This window comes from Crocodylus siamensis, chromosome 9, assembly GCF_052110815.1.
Source record: "Crocodylus siamensis isolate JL-2025a chromosome 9, ASM5211081v1, whole genome shotgun sequence".
In the NCBI taxonomy this organism is placed as follows: domain Eukaryota; kingdom Metazoa; phylum Chordata; order Crocodylia; family Crocodylidae; genus Crocodylus; species Crocodylus siamensis.
The window spans coordinates 59,702,719-59,717,383 of record NC_143403.1 but is presented as its reverse complement, the minus strand read 5'-3'; the positions used below and the strand labels follow the sequence as shown (position 1 = coordinate 59,717,383).

The following is a 14,665-nucleotide window of genomic DNA, read 5'->3' as shown; positions in this document are numbered from 1 at the left end:
CTATGTCCGAATTATCGTCTCTCTCCGAATCGATTTGGAGGGTTCTGAGTCAATTCAGAGAGATTAAAGGGTCTCCTGATTCGATTTGTATTCAGAGATTCAGCCACCGAATTAGACCAAAGCTTCACACGGCCCTAGCTAACATCCTCCACTGCGAATGTTGGGTTTTCAGCCCCACAACTCAGACCTTGGGACTGCTACCTGATGCAGTCCTGATGATCCTAACTTCTGAGTCAAAAGCTCAAAAAATGAGTACTCCAGTGAAATTCACAGAACTTCAAGTATTGATTTGAAATATGTTAGTCTGTATAGCACTTTGTTTTGGCCTCTGGCTGTTCAGCTTTAGTTGAAGATAGGGCTTGAAACTACTTGAACTTTTTTCAGTTTTGTCTTTGAATAGTCAGCTAAATCGTAAGCTTCTTTATATGCTCAGCTTCATCTGTCAGCATTTTTTCTTAAGAATTTTTGTCAAGAAGTGATAAAAATCAGAAGCCTGTTTAGATTAAACTATGAGGTCAATTGGGGGAAAAATCAGAGAGAGAAAAAGATGTTATTAAAAGTGTGTTTGAAAATATTATTCTGACTGAAGAGGGGGAAAAAACTCAGGAGAGGGTCTGAAATATCTGAGAATTCACAAGAGAAAGTAACTGTGATTTGAAGGAACTTAAGTTGGACATCAAGGAAAAGTTAATTCCTGGTGCAGAGCATCACTGTTCTCCCAGCACTGGTCAAAGCATAAGAATCCTTGAAGCCATTTCAAATGCAGGAGGCTTTAACAGTTGGTGACAGAGGCAGGAAGGAAGGATTTTCCAGCTGTGAACCTGGATGTTGAAGAACAAAGAGCAAGGTGTGACCATTCGGTTTTGGTGAACACCAAGGCCTCACCAATTAAGAGAGACTGTGGGGGTAAACATTTGCTACAGGTGTTATTGATAACAAATGAAGAGAAGGCAAAGCTTTGCAACTCTGTCACTAGAAATAGAATGAACAATTTAATGATTGTCCCTGATCTCTTTTGGACAGGATGTTGCACATTACTTTGGCATTTTATGCCCTGTTAATCTTAGCAATGTGAGTTATACATGCTCTGCAGTAAACTTCAGCTCTGCCTCTTGGTGGGTGTGTCCTGAATTACCAGAAAGGACTGAGAAAAGTTGAATGTAGTACATTTCTTCTTGAACACCTGAAATGTTTGGGGGGGTTTTTAGTGTTGTTTTAAAATCAGGAACTAAAATACAGAATAGGTAGCCACAAACATTAGATAATTAAAATGACTAAAACTAGTTACACATGATCAAAATTACTTTGTAATAACTACGTAATAGGTAGTGTTTGATGTGTTCCATTGTTTTTCTTCATGCCATCTGACTTCTCTCCTATAATTTTGTATGATGATTTATTACCATTGTTTAAAATGTCAAACAGAACATTTGACAATCCAACCACACCATATATTTACGCTACTTCCTTTAGAAATAACCAGAAGCCCTTGTGTATACTGCTGATGAAATGCTTGGCTTTCCCAGAAGTTAGCTAAGTCCTGAGGCCCATTGTTGGTGTGACTTGTACTCCAGCAACCCCCCTCTGTATTCTACTCCTAACCTGGAAGTCCCCCTCATTAGCCATAACAATCATTCTTTCTTTGCTTTCTAGCCTCAGCTAATCTTGGAAATTTTTAAGGCTGGAACTGTGCAATGCCCAGACTTTTCAGTTTAGTAATATTAAATTATTTCAGTTATTTAAGTGAGGTAGATGGAGTTTTCAAATTCTTTCAAGGAAAGGGCAGTTCCAACTTTGCTGACTGACAGCTGTGATGCAGTAATTGAAAGAGGCCCAACAGGGAAGGAAGATAAATATACTGTGTGCAGTACCTTGAATAAAAGGAATCAAAGAACAACAAGTGTTCAAACACCAGAATGCTTTGTGCTGTTTCTCCAATGGCAGATGGGCTGTTGCATCCACTGGCTACTCAGTGCTGGAGCTTTGTAAGATCAGCCTAAAAGTCAGCTATGTCCCTGTTTATCCCAGGACAATGCTTTTCAGTAGGTCCCACAGAGTGGGCTGCATCTGTCTTGACTGTTTTGATATCCCTGCTATGAGCTTTCATTGGAGTATCTGAGATTTAGTTTCACCCTGAAAATAACAAGGACCCTACAGTCTTAAGTATTAAACCCAGGTATTCATTTTGCTGAACTAATGGCAGGCCATAATCTCTGATAAACTGTAGCTTTCTCTTGACCACGAACAATTTTGTGTCGTATAAACCTAATGTTCTCCCTTCCTGCCCTTCAGATGCTTTCTTCTAATAAAAATGGAGGGAGAACGGATTAGTTTTGCCTCCCACCTCCCAACTAACACCATTGGCTTTATGATGCACAGCTTGTCAATCATAAGGGAGTTAAGCTAGGAGTGGTGCTATCTTGTACCTTTTTCTGCTACCGAGGTGTAACTGTTACAGTTGTTCCTGTGAAGGAAAGTTTTTAACTCCCCCATCTGCACCCTGGACCCAAGCAATAGTATACAGTAGGGCTGTGCAAAGCTTCGGTAGCTGATTCGATTGGAAGGAGATTCAGCCCGTTTCAGGAGATATCCAGAGGTAAAAAAAAAAACACATGGGGGGGAAAAAAAATGGAGCAGCGCACACATGGGCAGTGTGCCCTTGCAGCACAAAGAACACCTGACTGTGCAGTATGTGGCATTGCATACATTTGCAGCACCACATACTGCATGGCTGTGCTCGTCTGGACGTGCCCTAAGTGTCCATAAAGGACTTACTACTCCAGTGCCCTAGGTGGTTCTTCAGTGCATCTTTCTTCTTCCCACTGATATTAAATAAAACTGATTTCATTATAACATGTTATAAAATGAAAGGCTTTTGTCTACCTATCCCTATATTTTCCACACCCTCTTATTTTCCTTTAATTGCCTTATCTTCCACAGGTTTGAATGTGCTGGTAACTCTGATTACCCTCCCCTGTCTACCAAACTGTTCCTAGGGTTTGATTCTATCCCTAAACTTTTTTTTTTTAAATTGAATCCGTGCAGGAAGGGGTGGAGAGTTGGGGGGGAAGAGGGAACCTACACTAAGCAGAGAGTTGACTTTGTAAAGCAGAAGTTCCAGAAATTTCATGAAGTTGATTCTATGTAGAACTTGCTCATATGCTTCAAGGATAAGTGGCAGGATCCTGAGAGAAATTTCATTGAAAATTGTCCCCAGTTAGAATCGGCCTATTGAACTCTCTGGGGGGTCTCTAGGGAAAAATGAAAGGTCAGCCCTAGCAACAGAGTGTGTTCTAGCTGGGGAGATTGGGATAAACCAATTCACGTGTGCAAAGAGCTTTGCTGAAGTTCAGAGCACTGATGATTGCATAAGACCTGTCTAAAAAGCTGTACTTACGTGAGTATGGCTGTTGGAAGCAATGGAGTTCCTGGCATAAGTGCTGGTGACATGAGGAAGGTTTGCATAATCTGATCGGGGCAGTTTAGTCTATATAGAGTTTCAGCGCTTTATACTCCACTCACGCATATCTTGATGGTTGTTTATAATGTAAACTCCCTTTTTGATTTCTTCTGGCGTGTTTAAGGCATATCAGTATTTCTTTGATTCTTGGCGCTTCTTAGTAAAAACAGATGCATCTCCTAAAGCTAAAAATTTCTGTAGAGAAGGCTCTTTCAAAGGTTTCTATGAGAGCAAGTTGTTTGACTTACACAATGTCAGTTGTTATATAAAAATAAATAGGAGACCATGAAAGAAAATTCCTCCCCCTCCACTGTTGTCTCTGTTCATAATACAAGGGGCTTGGACTGGGGTCAGGGGCTTTTTCCATTCCCTGTGAGTTAGCATATGTAAACAATCAGTGCTGCATCTGGTGCTGCTTTTGATAGGAAGGCTTTCAAACAAAAAGAACCTTTTCTGAAAAAAGAAAGAAAAGCTTCCTGTTTTAACTGGAATCCTTTTGGCTTTCTATTAAAACTGTCTAAGCTAAATGTGGGAGATAAGGTAAGCCTGTATGTATTGTATATTCTTTTATGTGTGTGTGTATAATATATATTCCTGTCTGTCAGCTCAGCAGTGATGATGGATCCAAACAACATCTTTCCACTTATTTGATTTCCATAGTCTCACACATACCAAAAATTCAACCAAAAATGCTTGGTTTGTGCTGACAGCACCCAGGATTACAGGGCTCATCTTATAAAATGATTTGAGATCAGTCAGGTACATTCATTCCAGGATGGCCGTGGGCTATATATTATACACACTCAGATATACAATTACATCTGTATAATTATACAATGTGCTGTGTCGTCCACTGTCCCCATGCAGAAACCTGTATAGAACCAGAGCTCAGCTATGCTTTATGTCTTCCACTGGTGTACAGACCTCGAAACTCCACAGTTGGGCTTGTTTTATAAATGTTTTTAGAAAAAGCCTGTAAATCAAGCTGATAGTACTGTTACTCCGTAAATTTTCATACATCTTCAAACTTAACAGCTCCATCCAGCAGGGACACTAATTTGATTTTTTTTTTCCCTTCTTTTTTTGCATGTAGTACTGATGTGTCTGTATTGCTGTTGGGTCTCTTGTTAGCATTTAATTAGTGCAGTTGGGATTTAGTAATAACTTGGATTGGACAGTGACCTATGCTGCTAAACAGTTAATGTCCTGGAAAAGCTCAGCATTAAGAATAAAATTGAAATATAACACTGGCGGGAGATGGTTCTCAGTGGCTCATCAAAGCTGGCAAAGCTGTACTGCCAAGACATCCAGGTATAAAATGCTCTATGGTTTAATACCTGTTTAGCAGGCCAAGCTCACTTTCCTCAGTTTTGCACTTAACATTTCAGGAGCCAGTTGGAAATGAGTCTGTTGCTTCTCCCAAAGCTGCGATAACATTTTGTTTAACGAATAAGCACTCGCACAGGCAATATTCAGACTAATCAGCTGAATCATGGTCATTCCTTTTAATGATTAATTATTTGAAAATGAATTTCATATTCATGATGTAACTGTTCCTGCTGTTCATAATAATTAAGTGGTAAGGCATTGTAAATAAGTCTCTCAGCATTGAGAATATTGTCAGTTCCTGTGCAGATGGAACAGCTAGTCTTGTATTTCTAGTTTTCAAGGGTGGATGAAGAAAGGGTGAATGGGGGAAAAAAAACAAAAAAAACCCAGTTTGGAGAAAAATCAAAGGAACTATATACAGGACTTGACATTTTTAAAGCAGGTCTGGTATATTTCAGCTGCTGTAACTTGCACGTGATCAGGAAACCAAAAAAGCTAAATTTCTGTCTTCCAGCCCTTTCATAAAGTGATAATGGCACAGGGGAGCCAGATTCAGGCCTAAATGTCCATCAGAGAATCCCTGTGGTACATAGGAATTCCCATGGTACAAAGCCAGCAGAACCCCTCTACTCATCCAACCAGTCTACTATGTTGTAAAGTCCCTGGTCCTGCAGAATTCAGCAACTGTGCAAGTGATCACCATTACTTTTATCTAGTATCTTTCTTCTCCCTGCTAACATAGCAGCTCCATTGAAAATTAAGGCTATGATATTTCAAAGTAATGGAGGCCCTCTTAAAAATATAGGGCCTACCCTCTCTGTGTGTAGTGTCTTCCCATGCTAATGCAGAGGACCACTTACCTCTCCTTACATGGTAGAGTGAAGCAAAATACCTCATGAGTCCAGAAACATCAAATGTTGTTATCATTTGCCTTATTCTTCTAAGTGATGAGAAGAAAGCTATGACAGTGAGCCATCATTTTTGTGAATCAAAGCCCTCCCACTTCCGTACCAGTACTTTGCAATTTTTGAGCCAAAAAAAGATTGATTTAAAATCACAGCTGTCATGAGTGATGATTCCCAGCCCACACCTGGCTTTTAGAGCATTATACTTTCAGCAATCTTCTAGGTACTTGAGGGGCATCTCTGCAGTTCCTTGTAAAGGGGTTGTACATGAGCCTATATAGCATTTATACATTCCATAAACATAATCTCTTAGAAGAAGGAAAAACCATCCTATTCACCCAAGAATGAGCCAACTCAAGTATAAAATGCAGCCTGCAAATATATTTATCTTTATACTTGCTAGTGCCTTATTACTCCAGATGTCAATTTGCATCTCTTCACCTTGTCACCAGCGGCACTAGCTGTGGTCATGATCTTGAATAGCTAGTTATGCTTCACCTACAGCTGCCATCCCAAATACATATTGAAATGATAAATGCAGTTTAATTTATCCCTGTGAGTAGCATGCAGTCTTTGCCATTTCACCTCCTCCTCTTCACAGAAGAGACTATCTTTTTCAGGTTTGCAGCAAAGCTTTTATTAAAGATGTGGCTTCTATCTGCCATTAACTTTGATGTTAAGAAAGGTTTTAACCATCCCAATGGGTTTCTCAGATTTTGTTGTTATAAAGTTGTGCAAAGTGTATTTGTGAGAGAGGGAATTCTGGGTTCTGGTCCCCACTTTTGAACTGCCTGTGAAGTTTTCATTAAAAAGCTATTGGATAAACTGTATTAGAGCACTAGTAACAGGAACCAGAGGCCTGAAAGTTCACTCCTACCACAAGAGATCCTGAATTATAATGCTGTCAGTGGGTGCATCAGCACGTGCACTTTACTGCGGAGTTGACTAATTAGCTCTGCAGTAGAGCATCACTGTACCAGTATTAGGGCACAGTAAATTAATTAACTCTGCCATAGGATAGTACTGTTGGGGACACTATTATCCTACAGTCAAGTAATAACATGCACTGAAACACACATGTAGATGGTGACAGGAACTGGCTGGGGCATGAGGGTGCTAAAGTGCAGGGCATACCTGCCAGCTAGACCTGCATTTTAGCAACCTTGTGTCCCAGACAGCCCCTCCACCACCCGATGCTGCCACCTGGAGCTTGAGGCTGACCGCCCCCCAGGTCCCCTGCTTGCCTGGGGTTGCTCCACCCCAGTTCAAACTGCTGCAGTCCCAGGCATGGGTATAGATACTGCACCTGAGAGCAGGTAACTCTGGTACATACCGCACTGCAGTTTATCATGTCACCTTAAAGACATGTGTAGATGCACCCAGAATGTATTAAGCATGCTCTAAGCCAAGGGTGGGCAATTATTTTGGCTGGAGGGCCATTTAACAACTTCTGGTGAGCTGTTGAGGGCTGCAAGGGTAGCCCTGCCCCCTGATTGCCATCTTGGGACACAAAGTCTCCCCTTCCCCCCCCAACCCCTGACCTTTGACACCGGAAGTTCCTCCCCTAGCCCCCAGAAATACTCCTGGGGAGAGGGGTGCCATCTTGGAACCAGAAAAAACCCAAATCATATACTAAAAATCAAGCATCTACTATAATGTTTTAATTTTATATCCAACAATATTTTTGTCCTGTTTTACATGCATTTGCATAGTGTATATAAAGGCGATAGCATAATAGCTCAACATAAAGCCTTACTTTTGTATATTGTGCAGGGGAAGGGTGTATGGGATTTGTGAGGGGGTGTAGGTGTGTTTGTGGGTACTCATCCACAAACCCCCACACCCTCCCCCATCCTGCAGGCAGGAGCTCCCCTCTCCCCTCACCAGCTGTCTAGTCACTTGTTATCTCACTTGGTACCTCCCAATGGGGCACCCAGCTGGAGTTCTGGGAGCCCCACAGAGGTCCGATGGCACACGAGCTCTGAAAGCCCACATCCCGCCAGCTTTCAGAGGGGCAGCTGCAGGCTGGTAATAATTGTTTTTTGGAGGGGACCCAGAGGCTGGATAGAAGGGCCTGGTGGGCTGGATCTGGCCTGTGGGCCATGTTTTGGCCACCCCTGCTCTAAACCCTGCCTACCAGAGTATTCTGCATTGAGGTCTTAGCTGGACCAGTGTCAAGTCTGTGGATCCTAAATGGTTTTACACAGTGCCTAGGGATGTAAATATTTGGCTCAGTTAAGATGGTTAAGATTTGTGGGAGCTGAAGTTTAGGCAGTTAAATAGATTTTTGTGACAAAACGTAGGTGCCAAAGTGGATAGGCAGAAGTTTTGGGGATTGCTTGCATGAACTTAAGCTGCACCTTAAATGAAACTTAAGTTCCTGTGTCCTTATTGCTTCATGTGCCCTATGCCCTGTGCTTCATTTCCCCTTCTGTACAATGAAGATGACCACATCGCCATACCTCCCAGCAGTGAGGCTGTTAGGTACTCGGATACACTGGTACATGAGTGGGTGGGTAGATGGGGACACCCCGAATATCTTTTCCAAGTGTATACAGTGAGCCAGTGGCAGTTAGACATAAAACAGTGTCACAACTCCCCAATCCTTTGCTTTAACCATTAGACCTCATTAGGCCTCTTGTGTGTGTGGTACTAGAATGGGTCTCTTTGTAGTGGATCAATGTTTTTCTTCAGAGAGAGAAAGAGAGGCTAGTTTTCCCGAAGAGTGTTTTATTTTCTGTCCTTTTACCTGCCTGCCTTTGTTGCTGCTTCAGGCAGACACTGGAAGGTTGGAACTATTCCAGAGGTTAACAGGAGTTGCTGAAGAGTGCATCCTTGCCATTTTTAAATTAAGCAGAATAGTTCCTTTTTTTGGTTGGTTGGTTTGTTTTGTAAAGGCGAAAGTAAAATCATTCCACGTACTGTACTGCTAGCCAAGTCTCTTTTCAGCACCCCTGTCTCTACTGTGCAGTTGTTTGCTTGTATCTTAACGTGTGGCCCTCGTCCATCTTCTGTTCTCCCTCCAGCTGCTCACAAACATGGAAGCAGCCCCTATGCCCAGTATGACCATATAAAATGGCCAAGAGAGAAGGGACCAGCAGCTTTTTAGCAGTGCCTCTTAGATGCCTCTCTTCATGGCTGTGTGCCTGTTTCTTTTCTTTCTCTGGTAGGTGTTCCTTCTACCACAGCCACTCTTAATGGCCTATTGTTACAATATACACCTCATACAAGATAATTTTCAGGTGTCAAAAAGACAAGCGGGTAACTGTTGCGCACACTTACAGATTCTCCTTACTTAACCATATGTCAGCTCCCAAGCCATTCTCGTTATTTCTTCCTGACATACATCTCAACCCTCAGGTAGCCCCCTAGGAGGCCAGTATCCTAGTTTGCTAGTGAGTTTTATCTTCCCTTCTACAGGCTATCTTATGTAAAGTTGGCCATATCTGTTTTGGCCTTGAGACTGGCCATTGTGGTATCATCTTCTTGATCCTTTCATTCCTTTTGTATAATGGTGAGAAACTTCCATATAAAATCATATGGATGTGGCTTAGTTGATCTTAAAATATTCAGTAGCTAGCAATCAGGGATGTAATCAGAACTATTCCTGATTACAGGAACTCCCTATGGTGTTATTCTCATTGCCTTCTCTTGTCAAATTGTGGAGCTGGTAACATTCAACTTTATTAGCAGGTCTTTTGAACAAGACTAATTGGGTCCTTAAGGTGAGTCAATTTCTTGAGATTTCACATTTACTTAGTTCCACATCCAACTTCATTTACAGCTGTCTACCTGTAATTCACAGGTTTTAGACAATGTTATAAAGTCATTTTAATAGGCTTGCAGTCTTCTTTGTGGGGTTTTGAGAGCAGGTCATTTCCCTCCTCCTCAGCGGGTACTCACTGCTCTTCTGTCCATTGGGTATCGGAAATTGCTTTCCTTTGTTACATGGCTATATAGCCATTAAGTATTGCATCCCCTTAACTGTTCTACTGCTTCGCTAGTGATACTGTCACTCCAGAGGATTTTCAAACAAGTTCTGCACATGTAGCAGCCTCTTTGACTGTTCTGATATTTTTGTATTTGCTTTCCTTTCAATACCGTGGTAAGGTGAAATATTTTTTGCAGTTTGTCAAGCAAGATTATGGAGTTGAATGTAAAACTATAGAAATGACTCATCCATCTCAGCATTTTTTTTTCTTATTAGGAGTGATCCTGGAGGAAAGTGAAAATGTTATATTTGTTGTAAATAATGTAAGGAAATGACAGCCAGAGAGAGAGAGAAGTCTTGCAAACCCTCCTTCCATCCAGAGCTGGTGAATATCTGGTCTGGAATGCCTAATTACTGGCTCTTGATTTGGATAAATAGGGTGTGTCTACAGATCACCCTACAGCGACATAGTGATGTGCTACGTTGCTGTACAGTGTGCTACAGCAATGTAGTAATCATGTGGGTCTACGTGTGATAGCCAGCTACACTGCCATGATGGCGTGCTCCCCCAGTATAGCACGCTGCTACATTGCCGCAAAAATCTAACCATGTGCCATGTGCACAGCGCAGTAACCACCTGTACTTCGCCATGCTTTAGTACTAAAGCATGGCACCATAGCAGCATCACCATACAGTGATGTGTAGATGCACCCATAGTGCCCTCACTACTAAGCCAAGTTATCTAACTAGAAGCTCAACTGTGAGCTCTTAGTTCAATGTAGGGCTTGTGTATTTCATCAATACCATATATATTTAGTTCAGTAATGAAAAATATCCAAATCTCATCCTTTATTTTACTTACAGCATTAACCACATGCCCAGAGTGCAGTTAAACTGGTAATTTTCTGCTCTGTGCATTTACTTGTGTCAGGAAAACACCCTTTAAGATTTAATGTCTCAAGGAGGTTTTGATGTGATGGGCAGCAAAAAATTTAATCCATGACAGTCAAAGTATATAAGGCAGCTGGCAAACAGTCACATCTGTCACAGTTGATAATAGCACTTTAGGGGCAGAGTATTATGTTGCCAGTTGCAAACCTGATTTCAGGTAATGCTCAGGTATCAGCCTGCTGGTGGGAAAGGAACACAAACATTTTATGTACGGCGGTATCAGAAGCTGTAAGCTTAGTGGCAGTGCCACCAAACAAGTGTGGGATGCCAGGAAGGAATATAAAGGGTGGTTGGAATCTAATGAAGAAAAAACATGAGAATTTTTTTCCCCCCCTTTTATTTTTAGGAGGAGAGTCTTATTGGGGGAAACCATTTAAAGATGAATTCAAGCCAAATCTATCGCATACAGGGCGTGGTGTTCTCAGCATGGCCAATTCAGGACCTAACACCAATAAATCACAATTGTAAGTGGTCTTTTGCCAATCTTTCTGTCCTGTTGTATGAAGTTAATAAAATAAATGGCATCCGATTAACTACTCTGACACACCAAAATGAAACATTCTCCCAGTGCTGTGCTGAAAACTATGAAAACAGAATCCTCCAACTCATTTCCAAAGCTAGTAGAAGGTGCCAAGAAAATCTGGAACTTCTTGGAATTGACATTAATTTGCCTTCTGTATTTTTGTTGGTTTTCTGTCTCCTCTCCCTGTTCTCCTTAAATGGGCCTTACCACTGAAGTGCCACTGTCATCTTACTTTAGCCCAAGATGGTAATTTAAGTTTAAAAAAAAGAAAAAGAAAAGAAAATAGAAAAAACTGTGGTAAAATATATGCCTATACCATTTTTCAAACAAGGAAGTGTTTTTAAATAAATACATCTTCTCCAGTGAAGGAAATCCAAGCCCTTCAGTGACCCTGGAAGTGAAACTTAACTAAATTGATTTTCATTCTCTGAGCAGAGAAAAATGCACAAAGCAAACATAAAGTATAAATAGCAAGAACTGACTTTCTAAATATCTTTAATCTATAACAGCCTACTATGTTGAGTATTGTATCAAAGGGACTTGTTCACAGCACAGAATTTTTTTAACTTTTCCTCTTTTTAACCCATTTAAGGGTATATTTTGGTTAATCTGTGTCACTTTAACAGATTGAACTTCTTTCTTTTTTTTGGGAGGCTGTTTAAGTAGCAGGTTGTTGTATGCACAATTATAAAATTCTTAATATTGATCACTGAAAACTTTTTCAGGGTATCTTTCCAATACATCATCCCCACTGTAAAGACCATCAGGTGTTATGCACAGTTGCTAATTACTGTCCATTATTGTTTTCTGATTTTAAATGTCAGTCTTATTACCACAAGCACTCATACTGCACACAGCTAAATTTGTTAACACAATGAGTAAACTAACATGAAGAGGGTCAGTATCCCTACACCTAAGGCTTTGATGACTAATCTTAGCCAGCATTAAAAGTTTTGAGTGATGACCCTGTTCCTAAATTCAAAGCTGCTCCATTGTGCTTTTCTTTGGAAAGAGATTCTCTTAGGGTACAGATGCACACAGCCCTGAAGCACTGCGAAGCTTGTAAGCATGTGATTAACTTTAATGCATAAGCAGTAGTCCCATTGTCTTTAAAGGGATTAGTCACATGCTTGAAGCTAAGCAATTACGGCATTTGCTGCACTGAGACGGGAACACTTGGCACCTTGCAGGATCTAGTCTTTATAGAGGTTATCTTGGTTTTGAACTTTGTTACTGGATGCCTGATGCAAAGTTAATAAGTGGGTGATAAAAACTTTTAAAAAAATGACGAGGATCAGTTTGGAACTGTTGGCAAGTGTGTTGCTGCTCTCATATTCCTCTGTGACTTGCTGCTGTTGAGTTGCAACATCTGCTTTTATAAATGAGCTTATATTTTCCCCTGTAATTGCAAATTAAATTCCTTGATAGCATGAAGTTCTTGAGTGGTTCCAGCTGCTTGTTTTTATAAAACTTCTTAGACAGTGCTCAGACTTTTCTGGAAGCAGTTGTGAACTTGGAAACTTATAAGAAGCTTGCCATAATAGTGATAGAAAGGAAAAAAATTAGGTGGGCTTGTTGTGCAAGGTGAAAACAGATCATTTTATGTGCAGTTGATGCTGAGCAGAACTTGAGTAAATCTCTGTGCTTCATCCCAAGACCCCTCAAAAATGAGCTTGCCTCACTCCCTTTGTTTTACTTTGACTATTCTGAAGAATAATTAGATTTCAGTATTCCAGACAGCATATATTAGGTCTCAGATTTTTGGTGTAATGTTATATAATGCAGTGGTTCTCAAACTTTTTTGTACCAGGACCCATTTGTAAACATAAGTGGCCAGTGCCAACCCAATGCCCCTCACTCCAGACCCCCAAGCAGTCCCTCACAGACTGAAACTCTGCCAGCCTGAAAGGGAAAAGCCACGGCTTCCCACATTTTTCTCTTTTTAAAGGAGAATCCATTTTTAGAGTTTGTTTGATCCATTTTTAAAGTTTGTTCAGGACCCTTTCATATATTTTTGCATCCCACTTTTGGGTCTCAACCCACAGGTTGTGAAGCACTACTCTAATGGACCACGTGATTGTCTGATTATTGGACGTATGAAAATGAAATGGGGCAGAGGCTACACTGAGGAGGACGCAATTAAAGGATATTCTTCAAAGTTCTCATTAAACCAGGGCTCTCCTACCTTTTCTTGGGGTAGGAGCAACTACTTAATAAAGCGAATGTCTCACAGATGGCTTCCCCTCCATTTGCAGTCACATAACTTCCAAAGACAACTGCAACAGTTGCTTACATGGAGCAGTGCTGTGAAGAGAATGTTTAGGTATTTTTAGCTGTCTTTTAATGCAGTGCAACAGATGGAAGCAGGGAGGAGAGCCAGCACTGCATACCCAGCCTACTCCATGGACCATCATAGTCCACAGCCCACAGTATGGGAACCTCTGCCTTATATGCTTATACTCTGGAGCGTCCAGAAAATTGTTAAGCTATTCAGAAAATCTGGAGGGATTGAACTTGCTTTAGATGTGATATCTTAGTGTCTTCTTTTAAGATGTGTAAAATTTGAAACAAAATATCACATCAATAAACAATTTTCTTAATGTTTTTATTATTTCAGCATTTAAGTTAAATATTCTTGTTCTGTGTTTACAAGCTAAATGTAACAACATTGCCAAGCCAAGAAGAGGCATGGATTATAAACAGGCCAGTCCAGTTTCACCCAAACCAAATGTAAACAGTGGGAAAGGTAAAAATTAACTCTGATTTTAAAAATCAGAGCTGATGGATCGTGATGCTGCTGAATATCTTTGCCAGATACATACAAGACCCATGAGGTCTTGCTGCCCTTCTGTGACATTCTTAGCCCTACTATGCTCAGAAGAGGGTGTTTATCTGAGGCTGGTTTTTCTGTAACTCATTGGTTAAAGTTGTAAATAGTCAAGGTATGTCTGGGGGAAGAGAGTATGACACTTTACTAAGTATGTCCACCCCCCCCCCCCAAATTGAGAAATGGTTTTTGTCAGACATAATCCATAGAAAATGCAGTTGGTAAGAGCCATGTAGTGCATTCCCACAGTCAGGAGAGGGATTTACATCTCCTTATATCAGGATACCCTGCAGAATTTCCTCAAACATACTTGGCTTTCAAAATATTGTTAAGTGTTGCTGAACCTCCACAAGGTCATACCCTAAGTTATGATTTTATTCTTCTCCAGCTTCATCACATTTCGTTCTTGTGCATACTTGGACAAGAAGCACACAGTGTTTGGCAGGTAAGTGAAGGATCACAGTTATATCGCACATATAGTTTATTCCATAAACTTTGAAGGCACAGAGGTGAGTCTAGTAATTTTTATGTATGTGGTGAAAAAAATTCTGGTTTGAGATAGAATTTGACCTTGCCTGCTTGGGCTTCAGTTGTCAGATATTTCTCCTTTTCATCGGCTGACTTCCTACATGTGCTCATTAGTATGAGGCCAGGATTGCACTTTTCAATACATACTTCTGTTCATATCTCTTTTCTCCTTTCCCTGCGATTGTGGGCAACCATGTTTGTCATTTCTTGA

General features: G+C 40.8%; 1 protein-coding gene across 2 annotated transcripts in view; it reads left to right on the top strand.

Moving 5' to 3' along the window:
- PPIL2 (peptidylprolyl isomerase like 2) overlaps positions 1 to 14,665 on the top strand; it is a 126,258-nt gene that overhangs the window by 89,618 nt on the left and 21,975 nt on the right. For both annotated transcript variants that reach the window (XM_090062831.1, XM_090062832.1), the window contains exons 15-16: positions 10,923 to 11,040; positions 14,315 to 14,371. In XM_090062831.1, the coding sequence (XP_089918957.1) occupies positions 10,923 to 11,040; positions 14,315 to 14,371 (175 nt within the window). The remainder of the gene's footprint in view (positions 1 to 10,922; positions 11,041 to 14,314; positions 14,372 to 14,665) is intronic.